This window comes from Pristiophorus japonicus, chromosome 19 (genome assembly GCF_044704955.1).
Source record: "Pristiophorus japonicus isolate sPriJap1 chromosome 19, sPriJap1.hap1, whole genome shotgun sequence".
Taxonomy (NCBI): Eukaryota; Metazoa; Chordata; class Chondrichthyes; family Pristiophoridae; genus Pristiophorus; species Pristiophorus japonicus.
In genome coordinates this window covers 13,914,016-13,934,767 of record NC_091995.1, presented here as the reverse complement: position 1 = coordinate 13,934,767, position 20,752 = coordinate 13,914,016, and the positions used below count along the sequence as shown (strand labels likewise).

The following is a 20,752-nucleotide window of genomic DNA, read 5'->3' as shown; positions in this document are numbered from 1 at the left end:
TGAGTCACACACTGTCCTTTCCCCCTCTGGGACTGGGTGGTGCAGTGGGTCACACACTGTCCTTTCCCCCTCTGGGACTGGGTGGTGCAATGGGTCAGACACTGTCCTTTCCCCCTCTGGGACTGGATGATGCAGTGGGTCACACACTGTCCTTTCCCCCTCTGGGACTGGGTGGTGCAGTGGGTCACACACTGTCCTTTCCCCCTCTGGGACTGGGTGGTACAGTGGGTCACACACTGTCCTTTCCCCCTCTGGGACTGGGTGGTGCAGTGGGTCACACACTGTCCTTTCCCCCTCTGGGACTGGGTGGTGCAGTGGGTCACACACTGTCCTTTCCCCCTCTGGGACTGGGTGGTGCAGTGGGTCACACACTGTCCTTTCCCCCTCTGGGACTGGGTGGTGCAGTGGGTCACACACTGTCCTCTCTCCATCTGGGAATATGCAGTGTCAGCAGAACTACACCCAACCAGGAATCAGTGCCTTCAGAAAATTAGGGAAAAAAATTGGATGCATATTGTTTGCAAGAAGTGGAGAAAATTATCCAGGCCATCTTCCCACGTGTAGAAGGAGTGTGAGCCACAGTGAGAGAGAAAACCACTTTATGGTGTTTGTCGGCCTGATTATTATGACAGTTCCCTCCTTACTTTGGGATTTATTTCTGAAAATGCATTCCTGTTCATTTAACCCCAACCACATAAAATCTGCCCACACTTTAGCCAGAGGAGGAGGGGGTGGAGTTCTGTGGAACATCATCATCATCATAGACAGTCCCTCGGAATCGAGGAAGACTTGCTTCCACTCTTAAAATGAGTCCTTAGGTGCCTGAACAGTCCAATACGCGAACCACAGTCCCTGTCACAGGCGGGACAGACAGTGGTTGAAGGAAAGGGTGGGTGGGACTGGTTTGCCGCACGCTCCTTCCGCTGCCTGCGCTTGGTTTCTGCATGCTCTCGGCGATGAAACTCGAGGTGCTCAGCGCCTTCTCGGATGCTCTTCTGTGGAACAGGGCATGCACAGCAAGAGCCAACACTTTTAAGGAAAGAAAAAAGAGAAAGAATGAAGGAACTTGCATTTATATAGCGGCTTTCACGACATCCCAAAGCACTTTTAAGCCAATAAAGTACTTTTTGGAGCGTAGACACTGTTGTCATGTGGGAAACACGGCAGTGAACTTGCGCACAGCAAGCTCCCACAAACAGCAACGTGATAATGACCAGAAAATCAGTTTTGCAGTGATGTTGGCTGAAGGTTAGGGCACAGGGGGACAACTCCCCTGCTCTTCTTCGAAATAGTGCCACGGGATCTTCTCCGACCACACATATATATATATATTTGTTTTTAATCCTCCAAATTGGGGTCAAGAAAGAGTTAAAAGTTTGGGCTGCACGGCAGAGCCGGGGGTGTGGTGTAGAGGCCAGAATTGTTGCGGTCAGCAAAGTCGATTGTTGGAAATGGAGAGCACAATAAAAAGCTGCCGTTTGCCCTCCGGCTAATCCGGGGGCCTGCTTTATCTCTCTAACAGGTGGGGGCTGCCCTCCCCCCGTCCTCGCTCTCGGCTGCCATTCCTGCCCCGCAGCTCAAGAGGCGGGGAGGACCGGTGACGAGGGGCCAGGGGAGGAGGCAGGAGGCAGGCAACACCCTCTGTCGCCGTGCCTCAGACCGAGCCTGCAAGAGAGAGAGAACCCCTGCTGTGCTATCTCTCTGTGTGTGGGTGGCCGGGACACGGAGTGATCGCATGCACCAGCCAAACTTGTTTTAAGCTTCCCCTCCCCTCCCCACTGTCGGATAGGGTGACCGAGTGTCTGGGGCGGGGGTGGGGGAACCCCTACTGAGCTTCACCCCCTCCCCACACACCTTCTGTCCCCATCACACCCCCCCCTACCTCCCCATGCCTGTGGGACCTGGCTACACCCTGCTCATCATCCCTCTGCACGACAGTCTGGAAGCGAGCAACTTCTTCCTGTGGGTGAGTTCCATTCATGTTTTTTTTTCTCTCTCCTACCCCCCTTTTTCGATTTGAGAAGAAAGTTGGGTCTCCCTCCTTCTCTCTTTCGGTCTGCCCCTTTCCTCCCACTCACCCGGTGGGGTGGGGGGAGTTCGGCTCAGAGGAGGAGAAACTTCTTCACTCAGAGGGTGGTGAATCTCTGGCATTCTCTACCCCACAGGGCTGTGGAGGCTCAGTCGTTGAGTATATTCCAGGCAGAGATCGATAGATTTTTGGAGATTAAGGGAATCAAGGGATTATGGGGGCAGTGCAGGAAAGTGGATTTGAGGTAGAAGATCAGCCATGATCTCATTGAATGGCGGAGAAGGCTCGAGGGGCCGAATGGCCGACTCCGGCTCCTAATTCTTATGTTCCTTAAAGGGGCAGCGCCTTCCTGTTACAGGCAACTGTTGAGTAAAGTCGCTGTCCTCTTTGGAGATAGATTTTTATTTAAAGGCATGCGTTAACTTGCAGGAGTTTGCTCTGCCCCGCCCTCTCCAGAACTCAAAGCATTAACTGGTGGCATACGAAGAAAGAAAGACTTGCAATTATATGGCGCCTTCCACAAGTGTTTTTGAAGTACTTTTGAAGTGTAGTTAGTCACTGTTGTAATGTGGGAAATGCAGCAGCCAACTTGTGCGCACAGCAAGCTCCCACAAACAACAATGTGATAATGACCAGATAATCTATTTTATTGATGTTGGTTGTGAAATAAATATTGGCCAGGACACCGGGGATAATTCCTCTGCTCTTCTTTGAAGGTGCTGGTACAGCGGTTACTTAGCAAGGAGACGCTTTTAAGTATTGAGGCTCTGATATAGAAACATAGAAACATAGAAAATAGGTGCAGGAGTAGGCCATTCAGCCCTTCGAGCCTGCATCACCATTCAATAAGATCATGGCTGATCATTCACCTCAGTACCCCTTTCCTGCTTTCTCTCCATACCCCTTGATCCCTTTAGCCATAAGGGCCATATCTAACTCCCTCTTGAATATATCCAATGAACTGGCATCAACAACTCTCTGAGGTCGGGAATTTCACAGGTTAACAACTCTCTGAGTGAAGAAGTTTCTCCTCATCTCGGTCCTAAATGACTTACCCTGGTTCTGGACTTCCCCAACATCGGGAACATTCTTCCTGCATCTAACCTGTCCAATCTCTTCAGAATTTTATATGTTTCGATGAGATCCCCTCTCATCCTTCTAAACTCCAGTGTATAAAGGCCCAGTTGATCCAGTCTCTCCTCATATGTCAGTCCAGCCATCCCAGGAGTCAGTCTGGTGAACCTTCACTGCACTCCCTCAATAGCAAGAATGTCCTTCCTCAGATTAGGAGACCAAAACTGAACACAATATTCCAGGTGAGGCCTCACCAAGGCCCTGTACAACTGCAGTAAGACCTCCCTGCTCCTTTACTCAAATCCCCTAGCTATGAAGGCCAACATGCCATTTGCCTTCTTCACCGCCTGCTGTACCTGCATGCCAACTTTTAATGTCTGATGTACCATGACACCCAGGTCTCATTGCACCTCTCCTTTTCCTAATCTGCCGCCATTCAGATAATATTCTGCTTTCGTGTTTTTGCCCCCAACGTGGATAACCTCACATTTATCCACATTATACTGCATTTGCCATGCATTTGCCCACTCACCTAACCTGTCCAAGTCACCCTGCAGCCTCTTAGCGTCCTCCTCACAGCTCACACCACCACCCTGTTTAGTGTCATCTGCAAACTTGGAGATAATACATTCAATTCCTTCATCCAAATCATTAATGTATATTGTAAATAGCTGGGGTCCCAGCACTGAGCCCTGCGGCACCCCACTAGTCACAGCCTGCCATTCTGAAAAGGACCCGTTTATCCTGACTCTCTGCTTCCTGTCTGCCAACCAGTTCTCTATCCATGTCAGTACATTACTCCCAATACTATGTGCTTTAATTTTGCAGACCAATCTCTTGTGTGGGACCTTGTCAAAAGCCTTTTGAAAGTCCAAATACACCAATCCACTGGTTCTCCCTTGTCCACTCTGCTAGTTACATCCTCAAAAAATTCCAGAAGATTTGTCAAGCATGATTTCCCTTTCATAAATCCATGCTGACTTGGACCGATCCGGTCACTGCTTTACAAAATGGCTGTTATTTCATCTTTAATAATTGATTCCAACATTTTCCCCACTACTGATGTGATGCTAACTGGTCCATAATTACCCGTTTTCTCTCTCACTCCTTTTTAAAAAAGTGGTGTTACATTAGCTACCCTCTAGTCCATAGGAACTGATCCAAAGTCGATAGTGTTGGAAAATAATCACCAATGCATCCACTATTTCTAGGGTCACTTCCTTAAGTACTCTGGGATGCAGACTATCTGGCCCCGGGAATTTATCGTCCTTCAATCCCATCAATTTCCCTAACACAATTTCCCACCTCATAAGGAAATCCTTCAGTTCCTCCTTCTCACTAGACCCTCGGTCCCCTAGTACCTCTGGAAGGTTATTTGTGTCTTCCTTCATGAAGACAGAACCAAAGTATTTGTTCAACTGGTCTGCCATTTCTTTGTTCCCCATTATAAATTCACCTGAATTTGACCAAGAGACCTACGTTTGTCTTCACTAATCTTTTCCTCTTCACATATCAATAGAAGCTTTTGCAGTCAGTTTTTATGTTCCCGGCAAGCTTCCTCTCATAATCTATTTTCCCCCTCCTAATTAAACCCTTTGTCCTCCTCTGCTGTATGACAAAATTCTCCCAGTCCTCAGGCTTGTTGCTTTTTCTGGTCAATTTATATGCCTCTTCCTTGGATTTAACACGATCCTTAAATTCCCTTTTGAGCCACCTTCCCCATTTTATTTTTACTCCAGACAGGGATGTACAATTGTTGAAGTTCATCCATGTGATCTTTAAATGTTTGCCACTGCCTATCCACCGTCAACCCTTTAACTATCATTTGCCAGTCTATTCTAGCCAATTCATATCTCATACCATCGAAGTTACCTTTCCTTAAGTTCAGGACCCTAGTCTCTGAATTAACTGTGTCACTTTCCTTCTTAATAAAGAATTCTACCATACTATGGTCGCACTTCCCCAAGGGGCCTCATTACAACAAATTGTAAATTGCTCTTTAGATTGTGTCCTGATATATGAGACTCCCTCTTTAAAGGGGACCCTGATACTGAGACACCCTGTTTAAAAGGGACCCTCATACATGAGACTCCCTCTTTAAAAGAGACCCTGATACTGAGACGCCCTCTTTAAAAGGGACCCTGATACTGAGACACCCTGTTTAAAAGGGACCCTCATACATGAGACTCCCTCTTTAAAAGAGACCCTGATACTGAGACGCCCTCTTTAAAAGGGACCCTGATCTAGAGAATAAGGGTATATAATCAAATTGGAGTGAAATCAGGAAGCACTTTTTCACACAAAGGGTGGTGGATATCCAAAACACTCTCCTGCAAAAAGCTCTCAATTGGAGCTTTCAAGACTGTGATCGATGGATTTTTGTTAGGTTAAGGGTATCAAGGGATATGGGGCAATGGCAGGTAGGTGGAGTTGGGGTGCCGATCACCCATGATCTAAGTGAATGGCTGAACAGGCTTGAGGGGCTGAATGGCCTGCTCCTGTTCCTAATGTCCCTCTGTTTCAAGGTGAGGCCTACTATGCCCAGGCTGTTTAGATAGTTTCACTAAACACTCTACTGCGTCAGTGAAAGCCAGACTCCCCAACAATAACTATTATCGGAATGACATTCAACTGGGTTTCGCTCTTGCTTGTTGATCCATTGAGGGAGGGGCAGAGAGGCTTTCCAATGATCGCCCTCTGATAAATGAGATCTTTGTAATCAAAGTCAATGTAAGAAAGACTTTTCCAAACACCATTTAAAAAAAACAGGCGCTAAAAATAGACGAGTCACAAAACCCCCGGAATTGTACTGAGATTTTTTTTTAAAACACTTCAAACTGCCATGGGAGTCCATGCGTAGAAATGTTACTTAGAGGCTTTTTACTTTGTTGTACATGGTGTAACTCAGGCCCCCTCTTGTCCAGTGCTACATCCCATGGTCTTAGTGCCCCTGTCTGGAAGTGTCTGAAATGCAAACTGGGCAGTATTATTAGTTCTGATTCTGCACTTGGCACTTGTTACTTTATTCCAAAAACTCGGCTGCCCGTGTCCTAACTCGCACAAGTACCGCTCATCCATCATCCCATGTGCTCGCTGACCTACATTGGCTTCTGGTTAAGCAACGCCTCGATTTCAAAATTCTCATCCTTATTTTCAAATCCCTCCATGGCCTCGCCCCTCCCTGTCTCTGTAATCTCCACCAGCCCCACAACCCCCCCCCCCCCCCCCCCCCCCCGAGATGTCTGCACTCCTCTAAATCTGTCCTCCTGAGTATCCCTGATTATAATCGCTCCACCATTGGTGGCCGTGCCTTCAGCTGCCTGGGCCCCAAGCTCTGGAACTCCCTCCCTAAACCTCTCCGCCTCTCTACCTCTCTTTCCTCATTCAAGATGCTCCTTAAAACCTACTTCTTTGACCAAGCTTTTGGTCACCTGCGCTAATTTTTACTTATGCGGTGTCAAATTTTTCAAAATCTCATAATACTCCTGTTAATCACTTTGGGACGTTAAAGGCACTATATAAATACTAGTTGTTGTTTGCTCATAACATTAATAGGAAGAAAGAACGGACTTGCATTTCTATAGCGCCTTTCACAATCTTAAGATATCTCAAAGTGTTATTCGGCCAATGAAGTACTTTTTATTTGGAGTGTTTTAATGTAGGAAACACAGCAGCAAGTTTGTGCACAGCAAGCCCCCACAAACAGTAATGTGATAATGACCAGATAATCTCTTGTTAATGTTTTTTGAGGGATAAATATTGGCCAGGACACCGGGGTGGACTCCCCCTGCACTTCTTCGAAATAGTGACCGTGGGTTCTTTTACATGCACCTGAGAGGGCGGACGTGGCCTCAGTTTAACGTTTCATCCGAAAGACGGCACCTCCGACACTGCAGCATTCCCTCAGCACTACACTGGGAGTGTCGGCCTAGATTATCGGCTCAAGTCCCTGGAGTGGGACTCGATCCACAACCCTCGCAGCCGCTCTCGCGCTTCCTTAATCATAGCGCACAATGGGATTTTATGCAAATACTTTAATCAGCGCACTACAGAGGTAATTTCAACAGCAGCAACGTATATTTATATAGCGTCTTTAACATAGTAAACTCTCCCAAGGTGCTTTAGTGGAACATAATCAGACAAAATTTGAAACCGAGTCACATAAGAGAGATATTAGAACAGGTGGCCAAAAGCTTGGTCAAAGAGGTATGTTTTAAGGAGCGGCTTAATGGAGGAAAGAGAGGCAGAGAGGTTTAGGCAGGGAGTTCCAGAGCTTTGGGGTCTATGCAACAGAAGGCACAGTCACCAATGGTGGAGCGATTATAATCAGGGATACTCAAGAGGGCAGAATTAGAGGAGCGCAGACATCTCGGGGTCACCGATTACGCTATCACCTATATATTACCATATCACAAATACTCCACCCACACACCCACACACCCACACACCCACACACCCACACACCCACACACCCACACACCCACACACCCACACACCCACACACCCACACACCCACACGAGCTAAACTTTCCTCTAAAATTCCTGGAGTGGTTCCTAAGGGGGTTGTTTCTGAGCCCACTGAAGGCATCCCTGACTCCCCACGCCCCACCTCCTCAAAAGTCAGGCAATTTGTCGTGTTTTGGGATGGGTGCCAATCTTTTGGGACCGACGGAGGGAGGAATCTCTCATCGTCAGAGGGTCTCCGCTGGGGTGCGCGACAATTTTAATAACTTCCGGCTCCTGTCTCGGACGGTGGCAGCGCAAGGCGACCGATCGCGGGGCACCGGAGACCCACAGGCATCCCCAGCGATGGTGGCATTCTCATAGTGCTGCCACCTTATAGCGGGCCATCGCATTCGCAAGAACACGCGCATCCCCCTTCCAACGCCCCACCCCCACCGCCCGTAAATGGCGGGGACTGCAACATGCTGAGTGGTTTCAAACCGGCTAGACGCGACCCATGAGCGTGACTGCGTGCACCGTGTAACTGGCGTGTTTTTCAGCTGAAGCGAATGAAGGAGCTGGAGCAGCGGCGTGATGCCCTCTGGCACGGGCTGGAGATGGTGGAGCGGGCGCGGCACTGGTATCACCAGGAGATCCACGGCGTGGACCAAAGGCAGAGACACGGCGGTGAGGGTTCGGCAGATAACGTGGGCATGGTAGGGAAACATTATATTCAGTTTCTGTTTTTGGAGAGGGCGAATACCAGGGAAGGGCAACTCTATAGTGGGGAGGAGAGACTTGCGATACTGAGGGAATCGAGGGATATGGGGAGAGGGCGGGAAAGTGGAGTTGAGGTAAAAGATCGGTAGTGATCTCCCAACCACGACACCTCTACCACCGAGAGGAACAAGGGCAGGCGCACCCGTGTAATGTATTTGCTTCAAGGATTGTTTGCTTAATAATTCATAGCAACACTTCGCTGTTAAGAACTAGTTAGTTTATTAATAAAGGTTTAACAATCACACGACACATTACCAGTTCATCCACCAGGCTCACAACCACATGCCTCATCGTGGACCCCCTGAACCCAACTGGCTGGGGTTTTATTGAGTCTTGTGAACATCACGTGACTGGCTGAGCCACTCACAACTCAACAGCTCTACAAACACAGACGCATACATTACAACGGGAACACCACCGCCTCCAAGCTCCTCCTCCAAGTCACACACATCATACTGACTTGGAAATATATATCGTCCCCGCCTTCATTGTCGCTGGGCCAAAATCCTGGAACTCCCTCCCTAACAGCACTGGGGGGGGGGGGGTACCTTCACCACACAGACTGCAGCGGTTCAAAGAAGGCGGCTCACCATCACCTTCTCGAGGGCGATTTAGGGATGGGCAATAAATGCCGGCCTTGCCAGTGATGCCCACATCCCATGAATGAATGAATAGAAAAAAAAGAAAATGATCTAGTTGAATGGTGGAGCAGGCTCGAGGGGCCGTATGGCCAACTCCTGCTCCTATTTCTCATTTTCTTATACAGGGAGGCAATTTAATAGAGTTTTTAAAAAACAAACAGAGATTGAGTGTGGCCAATTTTAACCTGAGCCACCCATTGGGACACAAATGGGATCGGGTGCAACGCTGGGTTTACCCCCCCCCCCCTCGCCTGATTTTACTCTAGGCAACAGAAAGTAATATCGGGCGGGAGTATAAGACTGGCGTTCCACGGGATCCCGTGGGATTCTTGCCCTTCGAGTTAGGTTACAATTACTCCCGCACCCCTCTCTCCCCAGTCTACTCCCTCTGGAGTCAGTGACGAGGGGTTCTTTAATTTAAAGTAATCACTGAGAGAGTGAGGTGGGAGGTCAGGAGAAGATCCTTTAGGCAGAGGGTCATTGGCACATGGAGTGCTTTGCCACAGCAAGTGGTGGGAGCAGAGAAGGGGAAGGCAATATCATCATCATAGCCAGTCCCTCAGAGTCAAGGATGACTTGCTTCCACTCTAAAAGTGAGTTCTCAGGTGATTGAACAGTCCAATGAGGGAATTACTGTCCCAGGTGGGACAGACAGTGGTTGAAGGGAAGGGTGGATGGGGAGTCTGGTTTGCCGCACGCTCCTTCCACTGCCTGCGCTTGTTTTCTGCGTGCTCTCGGCGAGGAGACTCGAGGTGCTCAGCGCCCTCCCAGATGCTCTTCCTCCACTTTGGGTGATCATGGGCCAGGGGATTCCCAGGAGTCGGTGGGGATGTTGACTTTATCAAGTAAGCTTTGAGGGTGTCCTTGGAATGTTTCCTCTGCCCACCTGGGGCTCGCTTGCTGTGTCGAAACTCCGCATGGAGAGCTTGCTTTGGGAGTCTCGTGTCGGGTATGCGGACAATGTGGCCCGCCCACTGGAGCTGGTCGAGTGTGGTCAGTGCTTCAATGCTGGGGATGTTGGCCTGAGCAAGAACACTGACATTGGTGCGTCTATCCTCCCAGGGGATTTGCAGGATCTTGTGGAGGCAGTGCTGGTGGTATTTCTCCAGTGTTTTGAGGTGTCTATTGTATATGGTCAATGACTCTGAGCCATATAGGAGGGCGGGTATCACTACAGCCCTGTAGACCATAAGCTTGGTGCCGGATTTGAGGTCCTGATCTCCGAACACTCTCTTCCTCAGGCGACCGAAGGCTGCACTGCCACACTGGAGGCAGTGTTGGACCTCGTCGTCGAAGTCTTCTCTGGCTGTGGGCAATAAATGCTGGCCTTGCCAGTGGTGCCCACATCCCAGGAATGATTTTTTATTAAAAAAAATCTCTTAAAGGGGTATTAAATATTTGGAGCAGATCTAGTAAACGAGACTATGGGGAAGAGGGCGGAGTCAGTGGGATTCGTTTTGGGTTGGTCTAGCAAAGAGCTGGCACAGGCACGATGGGCCGAATGGCCTCCTTCTGTACAGTAAGCTTCCACGGTTCCATGAGGGTTGTCCTTAGCGACTGGGATTTTGCGTCTTCGGGATTTTTTAATGAGCTGAGAATCCTAGGCCGGTGGTGAGGAACGACCTCTCAGGATGCACCAGCAGGGTTAAGGAGAGCATAAGGCCCTATTCCCTTGGCTCCTAAGTGGGCTCTTATATGAGGTAGTTGGGAAGGATTCCAGGATGCATCAGTACCTTCAGGACAGGAGGAGAGAGAACTGGGAATCAGGATATGACAGTTCAAACCTGAATATGAACTCTCATTTTTATCTGTAATGTTTTCCTCCCACTTCTCTTAGGATTATGCTTCCAAGTTTCACCCAGACCGTGCCTCCCTTCTTCTGGATAAGATTCAGCACGTCAACTACTGCCTCTGTGACTTCATTTCCTGTGCAGAGAGGGTCAGTTCCACCGTCATTGGCTTGGTTATTCCTGGCTAAAGAGAGAAAGAACTTGCAACTTGCAGTGGTCATGCAAGGCGCTATAGAAATGCAAGTCAGTCTGTCTGTCTTTATACAGCGCCTTTCACGACCTCGGGCCGTCCCGAAGAGCAGTGCAGCCAATGAAGTACTTTGCTGAAGTGTAGTCACTGTTGTAATTTAGGAAATGCCACAGCCAATTTGCACAGAAATGTAATAATGATCTTCTATTTTTAGTGACGTTAGTTGAGGGAGAAAGTATTCTCTCAGAACTCCCCCTTTCTCTTCTCCAAAACTGGAATCTTTTGCATCCACCTGAGAGAGCGGAGACGGAGCCTCGGTTTAACTCCTCACCCGAAAGACGGCACCTCCCGACAGTGCAGCGCTCCCTCAGTACCGCTCTGGGAGTGTCAGCCTGGACCTTGTGCTCAAAGTCTCTGGCGTGGGACTTGAACCCACAACCTTCTGCCTCAAGCGTGCGAGAGCGCTACCCGCTGAGCCACGGTTGACACTTTTTGCTTAAGCTCAGGGTTAGGATGCAGTCGGGGAATGCAGATTGACGGTGAGGCCCGCTCCGAGCTCTGGAATATGGGTTTGTGCCCCGGAAACCATCCCACTGCAGGGTTGCCATGGAAAGGCAAAGAGGAGAGCAGTGAGCTACCATGCATCTGTTCATGTTAATCCCCTCTGTTGTATGCAGGTGGCTTCCGGTATTAACTTGATCCAATAGTCTAATCTGCTTCTGACGTTCAGAAAAGATTTAAAAATAATGGAAGACATCTAATAGTTGACAGTCACAGCCAGTATATTGTATGTGAATATTCATTTACTCACACTATTGAGAACACCATCTCAGCTGATACTTTCAGTGCAGTACAGAGGGAGCCTCTGCTGCACTGTCGTAGTTGCCGTCTTTCGGGTGAGACGTTAAACCAAGGTCCCGTCTGCCCTCTTGTGTGGACATTAAAGATCCCAAGGCCAATATTTCTAACGGGTCCAGGGGGGGGGAGTTCTCCCCAGGTATTCTGGGCCAATATTCATCCCTAGAGCAACATCATTAAATCAGATGATACGGTCATTATTGTCATGTATTTCACCATCTTGCAACGACAATAGTTATGTAACTGTAACTCATGCACACTGTACCGGTACCCTTGAAATGCACACCCTGACCACAGGGGGTGAGCTTGCGGGAGACACTCCTCACCTGGGTTTCCAGGTATAAAAGGGGAGGTCCCACCCAGGGTCAGCACTCCTTGGTCCTGGGAATAAAGTGAAGGTCACAGAGTGACCGTGTCTGATATATACATGCCTCGTGTGAGTTTGTAACAAGGTGCAGAGACACCACAATGATCTCATCGTTGTTTGTGGGAGCTTGCTGTGCGCAGATTGGCTGCGGCATTTCCTACATTTCAACAGTGACTACACTTCAAAAGTATTTCATTGGTTGTAAAATACTTTTGGACGTCCTGAAGCCATGAAAGGTGCTGTATTTCTTTATTTTCCTTTTAATTAATTATGTTGGCCCAATTTGCAGAAAGTAGGAGGAACCAATTGATTCACTTTGAAGCAGTCTGCAGGTTAAAACCCCAATTTTCTTGCCATCCAATGAAAAATGATTGGGGGGGGCGAGGGTGGAGAGAGACGAGAAATGTTCTTGTCAGCTGCAACTATTCCCCTTGTCTTAAAAGAAAGAAAGGCTTGGATTCATCACCACCGGATGTCTCAAAGTGCTTTACAGCCAATGAAGTACTTTTGGAGTGTAGTCACTGTTGTAATGTGGGAAACGCGGCAGCCAATTTGCATGCAACAAGCTCCCACATGTGATAATGACCAGATAATCTGTTTTTTTTGTTATGTTGATTGAGGGATAAATATTGACCAGGACACTGGAAATAACTCCCCTGCTCTTCTACCAAATAGTACCATGGGATCTTTTACGCCCACCTGAGAGAGCAGTCGGGGCCTCGGTTTAATGTCTCATCCGAAAGACGGCACCTCCGACAGTGCAGCGCTCCCTCAGCACTCCACTGGGAGCGTCAGCCTAGATTTATGCGCTGAAGGGCCTGGAGTGGGACTTGAACCCACAACCTTCTGACTCAGAGGCAAGAGAGTGCTACCCACTGGCCTCATTCTTAAAACAATCGGTCTTATATTCAGCTAGCTATCATGAGAGTGGGGAATGAAACGCTTTGATAAAACATGAAATGAATGAACAATTTAAATTTAAAAATCTCTGGTTGGTCACTCCACTTCTTCCAGATGTTGCTGCCCCACCACTGTGCCACGCAGCCTGCCGCTCAACATCTGCCAAGAGGGAAGGATGGAAGGTCCCAGCAGCAGACCTTGGAGGCGCTAAAACGACAAAATCGTTTGCTGACCAAGGTATGAAGTGTCTGCGCAATATTCAGCATTAATAACATTCAAAGGAACCATGAGAATTAGGGACACGGGCGGGGGTAATAGGTCAGTTGGGAGCAGTCAAGGCCAACGGGCATTGTTAAGCAAACCTCCTTACAAAGCAATTGAAATTTTTTTTTTTAAAACACTAGAAAGTAAGAAACTTCAACTTTCTCCATCCTCCCACGGTGCAATGTGGTGTTACGGAATTGCCCCATCAAAGGCGATGAATTTCAGTCAGCTCCTTCAAACCAACGCCCAACCTGTCTCCGCCAAGCACTCCTGTACCAGGAACAAACATCTGGTAGGGTTTAGTCACAGCCCTCTAAGGCCCCAAGCTCTGGAGTTCACCCCACTTCCCCTCACTCTCTCCTCCTTTAAGACACTGCTGAAAACCAAGCTTTTGGTCATTGTTAAGTAGTCAACCTCCTATCATGGTCACCATTACTGATACTAGTTTTTATATTCCAGATTTATTTAATGAACTGATTTTAAATTCCCGCAGCTGCTGTGGTGAGATTTGAGCTCACGTGGCCAGATCATTAGTGCAGGCCTCTGGATTATGAGTCCAGTAATATAACCACTATGCTACCGTTCCCGTAACAGTTTGTAATTGTTTACTCAGAACCATTTCCCCAACACGAGACTTCCTGACGCAACATTTTCCAGCATCCTTGGCCACCTGCTATCTGTGTCTAATGGATACATACGTCCCATGTGTATTACTCTAAAACTAAACATTAACCAATCACTAGCACTCATTCCCTTACTCAAGCACTCTCCACTTCAGAAAACAAGCTATGCCTTCTCCTCCGGCAACTCCAGTGCCATCCTGTTTATATTGGAAAGTCTGACAATGCATTCCTTTTACATCATTTCCAGGAAAATCTGTTGCTTTAAGATACAAAGTAGTTTTATTGTTAAGCTTTTAACCTTCACAATGTCCAGCAGGCACTTTTTTGCTGATTAAGGTCAGTTTGAACAAGGCCCTGTCCAGTCCGCTAATAAACCTCACAGACTAGAAGGACCCTGGCTCAATTAGACACCACTGGGTTGGATGACCTTGCCAACCATCAACAACAACTGATATTTATCGAGCGCCTTTAACATAGTGAAACATCCCAAGGTGCTTCCCAGGAGTATTGTGAAATTTAAAAAAAATTGACACTGAGCCGGATAAGGAGAAATTATGGCAGGTGACCAAAAGCTTGGTCAAAGAGGTATGTTTTAAGGAGTGTCTTGAAGGAGGAAAGAGAGGTAAAGAGGTTTAGGCAGGGAGTTCCAGAGCTTAGGGCCCAGGCAACAGAAGGCACCGCCACCAATGGAAGAGGGCAGAATTAGAGGAGCACAGACATCTCGGGGGGGGGGGGGGGGGGGGGGTTGTGGGGCTGGAGGAGATTACAGAGATAGGGAGGGGCGAGGCCATGGAGGGATTTGAAAATAAAGATGAGAATTTTGAAATCAACGTGTTGCTTAACCGAGAGCCACTGTAGGTCAGCGAGCGCAGGGGTGATGGGTGAGCGGGACTTGGCGCGAGTTAGAACACGGGCAACCGCGTTTTGGATCACCTCTAGTTCACGTAGATGGCAGCTGTACCAAGCTTACGGTCCTTGCCATCAGGCATCAGGAAGTTCAAAGGCTACACAGGAACAGGAGGAGGCCACTCAGCCCCTCGAGCGCGTTCACCCCGTTCAATGAGATCACGGCTGATCTGTGCCCACCCGCCTTGGCTCTATATCCTTGAATACCCTTGACTAGCAAAGATCGATCGAGATCAGATTGTAAATGATTAATTGAGCTACCATCTACTGCTTTTTGTGGGAGAGAGTTCCACACTTCTACCACCCTTTGTGTAAAGAAGTGTTTCCTGACTTCTCTCCTGAATGACCTGGCTCTGATTTTAAGATCATGTCCCCCTGTCCTAGGCTCCCCCCACCAGCAGAAAAAGTGTGTCTCTATCTACCCAATCAATTCCTTTCAAAATCCTAAAAACCTCAATCAAATCCCCCTATATTCCAGATGATACAAGCCTAATTTATGTAATCTCTCCTCGTAATATAACCGTTGGAGCCCTGGTAACATTCTGGTGAATCTGTTCTGCACTCCAAGGCCAGTATATCCTTTCTAAGGTATGGTGCCCTGAACTGCGCTCAGTACTCCAGATGTGGTCCAACCAGGGCTTTGTGCAGCTGTGGCAATACATCCTCCCCTTTATATTCCAGCCCTCTACTTATAAAGGCTAACATTCCATTCGCCTTTCTAATAATGTTTTGTACCTGACCACTACACTGTAGGGATCTATGTACATGGACCCCTAAATTTCTTTGAACCTCCACTAGTTCTAGCTGTTCACTGTTTTAAAAAAAACTCGGATCTAACCTTTTTTAGTCCACAATGGATGGCCTCACACTGAACCTGTGTTGATATCCATCTGTCACAGTTTCACCCACTCACTTAATCTATCAACGCCTCTAGGTAATGTTATGCTCCCGTCTACACGACTTACTATACTTGCCAATCTTTGTGTCATTGGCAAACTTGGGATTACCCAATAATCCTGGGATTTATTCACAAGTCTTTTGGTTAAAGTGCATTCGACATCAGAAAAATTCACTGCGTTAAAAACAAAAATTCTCCTCGTCTCCCCCCTGGTATTTTTGCCAGTGATCTTAAATCTGTGTCCTCTGATTATCCGCCCTCCTGCCACTGAAAAGAGCTGCCTGAAAGGGTGGTGGACCTCCCATTATTTATTGGGGATTTGGCCTGGAGGGTGGTGCACGGAGCAGTCCCGTGCAATAAATTTTTAAGCCGGTTCACGGGCTCCCTGCAATTTCTGCGGTCTGGAGGAGTCTGTGTTCCATGTTTTTACTGAATGTGCGAGGTTGCAGCCCCTGTTCCAATATTTAAAGGGCCTGCTCCTGAAATTCTGGTTGCACTTCAGTCCCACACTCCTGATCTTTGGGCACCCTGTGCGGAGGGGAGCGGGTAGGTCCGAGGGCCTCCACGTAGGACTGCTCCTGGGCACGGCCAAGGGTGCCATCAGCCGGTCCAGGCAGCGGGCGGTCGAGGGGGTCGTTCAGCCTGACTGCCTGCCTCTCTTCCGCGCCTACATCCGGGCCAGGGTGTCCTTGGAGATGGAGCACGCGGTGTCCACCGGTACGCTCGCGGCCTTCCGCGAGAGGTGGGCGCCGGAGGGACTGGAGTGCATCATCACGCCCGGCAACCAAATTTTAATTTGATTTTATGTTTTAAAGTTTAATTTGTTTTAATTGCCGGGGGTTTTTTAGTGTCCCCCTCCCCTTTTATAGGGGGCACTTGTAAAAATTTATGATTTTATTGCCCAAAAAAAATCACAAAAAAAACCCCCAAAAAAAAGTTTAAAAAAAAAAAGGGCAGTTGAAAAATGTTTGGAGTGTCCCCCAGATCGGGGGGCACTTGATTTAATGTTTATTTTGTCTCCCTCAAAAGAGTTATAAGGGTGGTGGAAGCAGAGTCAACAGTAACTTTCAAAAGGCAATTGGATATATACTTGCAAAGGAAATAAATTGCACGGCAAAGGGGGTGGGGAAAGGGGGCAAATTGGATTGCTCTTTCAATGAGTCGGCAAGGCACGGTAGGCTGAGTGGCCTCGTTCTCTGCTGTATGATTCTACGCATGTTCAGAGAAGGTTCAATTGGTTGATTCCTGAGATGAACGGGTTGTCTTTTATGAAGAACGGTTGGGCCTATAATCATTGGAGTTCGGAAGAATGAAAGGTGGTCGTTTTGAAACATGTAAGATTCTGAGGGAGCTTGACAGGATAAGTGCAGAGAGGATGTTTCCCCTCGTGGGGGAATCTAGAATTAAGGGGCAGTGTTTTAGAATAAGGGGCCGCCAATTTAAAATGGAGATGAGGAGGAATTCCTTCTCTGAGGGTCGTGAATCTGTGGAATTCTCTGCCAGAGAGAGCTGTGGAGGCTGGGTCATTGTCTCCACCTTAAATATATTCAGACAGTTTTCTGAATGATAGGGGAGTGAAGGATTATTGGGAGCAGGCAGGGAAACAGAAACATAGAAAATAGGTGCAGGAGTAGGCCATTCGGCCCTTCGAGCCTGCACTGCCATTCAATAAGATCATGGCTGATCATTCCTTCAATACCCCTTTCCTGCTTTCTCTCTATATCCCTTGATCCCCTTAACCGTAAGGGCCATATCTAACTCCCTCTTGAATATATCCAATGAACTGGCATCAACAACTCTCTACGGCAGGAAATTCCACAGGTCAACAACTCTCTGAGTGAAGAAGTTTCTACTCATCTCAGTCCTAAATGGCCTACCCCTTATCTTAAGACTATGTCCCTTGGTTCTGAACTTCCCCAACATCGAGAACATTCTAACCCTCATCTAACCTGTCCAGTCCATGATCAGATCAGCCATGATCTTATTAAATGGCGGAGCAAGCTCGAGGGGCCAAATGGCTGACTCCTGTTTCTTATGTTCTTATGTACGTATGGTCCACCCCTGGTACATGCAGGACTGCATCTAGACCTTCTGCCTGCTGGTCCGGTTATTACATACCTCTTCGCAAATACAAACTAACTGTGTTTCTGTTCAACAGGAGGTGTCGAAGAGAAGTCAGTGGATCACGCAGCTGGAGCAGGAGAAGGCGGTCCTCATCAAACAGCTGCTGGAAGCCCAGTTCCAAAGCCATGCTCAGTCCAGCTGGAACAGCTCCATCCTCGTCTAGCTTGCTCAAGGCACGGGTTTACCTCTCGTCCGGTGGAGCCAGGGCGGCCCTGGGTTTTCCAGCTCTCCGTGCCGCATGCTGTAAATGTCTAGCCAAGGTATTGTACATTACAACAGTGACTACACGCCAAAAGCACTTCACTGGCTGTAAAGCGCTTTGAGATGTCCGGTGAGGCGCTGTATAAATGCAAGTTTTTCTTTCTTTCTTTCTTGGGAGTTTTACAAGAGTACAATAGAAAGGAAGAAAAAAACACAGCTGCTTCTGAACATAGATAACACTTGCGGGGGGGGGATAGTGGGGAGGTGGCGGAGGGATGTGGGGGTGAGCAGATAAAATTTGACACCGAGACACCTAAGGAAGACATCAGGATGGGTGACCCAAAAACTTGGTCAAAGAGCTTGGCTTTGAGGGACGTCCTGTAGGAGGGAAGAGAGAGGCAGAGAGCCAGCGAGGTTCAGGGGGAAGAATTCCAGAGCTCGGGGCTTTTAGGGTGGCTGAAAGCGCGGCCGCCAGCAGTGGGGGCGAAGGAAGTGCGGGATGTGCAAGAGGCGGGAACTGGAAGAGGGCCGAGTTCTCGGAAGGTTGTAGGGCCGGAGGAGCTTCGGGAACGGCGAGGCCGTGGATCGTGGCGATTTCACCAGAATCCCTAAAAATGTTATGAACGGAGATTCCGCGGCACACTTGCTGATTGTGACATCATGAAGCCCCGCCCATTGACATCATAAATCGGTGGCCATGGAATTATCAGAAAGGTCCCCATTCATAAAAGCACTGAGCAGAACTTCATGGTGACAATGCTGCTTCCAGGCTGTCTGTGGCGAGCAATTCTGGAGGTTCACACCACAGTTAAGAAAGGATGAGTGGCAGGCGTGGATTGGTGAATATGGTGGCCGAAATTGCCCCTCTCAGAAAATCCCGTTAACGTCTAAGTGAAGCGCTAACAGGGCGCTAAAGGGTTTTCGCCAGAGCGCCCCCGCCCCTCGGAATTGCATCTGGGGCTCCGCCGGCAAAAAGTGCTTTGTGCTGTGACCTGCGATTAGCTCACTGGTGTGGCACATACATGCCAATGGTGTCATCGCCGTGTGCGGTGACCCCTTTGTGCCCCGCGGGGGAAATTGCCCCGCGGGACGCGAGATGGGCCGCGGGGCCGTGTCACCGTCAGCTTCTCGGCGCGAGAAGCTGTGGTGGTTGTGGGGCTCCGGCCGCCCTTAAAGGGGAGATGGTAGCGTGGCGGCCGCCATCTTTTTTCTGTCGGCCCGACAATGGCAGCTGGCTGGTCGGTCTGGCCGGGCCCACCGACATGCAGACCGCTGGCCCGGCCAACACCCTCCCTGGTGGCCCAGTGGGTGCCACTACAGAGGTTGCAGAGTTCGCAGCGGACCTTCCCTTTAGAAGGGGTGGGACATTGTGACGCGTCAGCTTGACGCAGCACATCCATGTCGTGCTGACATCATCAGCGTGGCGCTGATGTGCTGACCGTCGCACCCAGTGAGCGTCGGGCGAACGCTCCGTTACCGCAAGCAGCATTTTCTTTCTCAGAGGCCAATTCCGCTGAAAAAAAAAATCACATAAATCCAACTGACCGCCTCAAATCGAGCGTGGGGAAATTCTGGCCCGCAAGACACTGAGGTGATTCAAGATCCCTCTCCTTTGAAACACGGTATTGCCACACCTGTGTACATGTCTTACATTCTGTACTTTAAAACGTTACTGCAATAAAGATCTATGTGAACTGATTGTAGATTTATTTCTTGGTGGGTGGGCGGGGGGGAGTAACTCACTGGGCGAGAATCCCATGGGATTGGGTGAAACCCCAGTTTTAAACCCTGCATTAAACCCTCACTTTAAAAAAAAAAAATCATTTCAGGGGATGTGGGCGTTGCTGGCAAGGCTGCCAATTATTATCCATCCCTAATTGTCCTTTGAGAAGGTGGTGGTGAGCCACCTTCTTGAACCACTGCAGTCCGTGTGGTGAAGGTACTCCCACAGTGCTGTTAGGAAGGGAGTCCCAGCGATGATGAAGGAATGGCGATATATTCCCAAGTCAGGATGGTGTGGTGACTTGGAGGGGAACGTGGAGGTGGTGGTGTTCCCATGCGCCTGCCGCCCTTGTCCTTCTAGGTGGTAGAGGTCGGGGGTTTGGGAGGTGTTGCCAAAGAAGCCGTGGTGAGTTGCGACAGTGCATCTTGTAGATGGTGCACACTGCAGCCACGGTGCGCCGGTGGTGGAGGGAGGGGATGTTGAAGGTGGTGACTTCAATGGAGCGTAAAATCGGGCAGGATGTAAAACCAGTGTCGCAAACACCTGTTCTCGTCAGTTTCCCTGACGGGCAGGTTTGGAAAAAATTGCCCCTCACTGCCTGAGGTCCGACAGGTTCGAGAGAGAGAAGTAGCCGGGAGCTTCATTCCCAAGGCTCACGTTGTCTCACCTGCCCATGGTCAGCTGGAGGATTGTGGGCAATTCTGGACACCACACTTTCGGGAGGATGTCAAGAACTTGGAAAGGTTGCGGGCGAGATTTACTAGAATGGTACCAGGGATGAGGGATTTCAGTTATAAGGAGAGACTGCAAAAACTGGGATTGTTCTCCTTGGAGCAGAGGTTAAGGGGAGATTTAATAGAGGTGTGCAAAATGATGTGAGGGTTTTTGGTAGAGAGAGAGCAACTGTTTCCACTGGCCAATAACCAGAGGGCACGGATTTA

General features: G+C 48.8%; 1 protein-coding gene across 1 annotated transcript; it reads left to right on the top strand.

The window, feature by feature from the left end:
- The first annotated feature begins 1,438 nt into the window (after positions 1-1,438).
- LOC139230361 (suppressor APC domain-containing protein 2-like) lies at positions 1,439-19,786 on the top strand. The gene is made up of 5 exons (XM_070862189.1): positions 1,439-1,966; positions 8,107-8,262; positions 10,805-10,906; positions 13,187-13,309; positions 17,922-19,786. Exons 1-5 carry the CDS (start codon positions 1,889-1,891, stop codon positions 18,048-18,050), a joined length of 588 nt encoding a protein of 195 aa, XP_070718290.1. The 5' UTR covers positions 1,439-1,888; the 3' UTR covers positions 18,051-19,786.
- Positions 19,787-20,752: the final 966 nt, after the last annotated feature.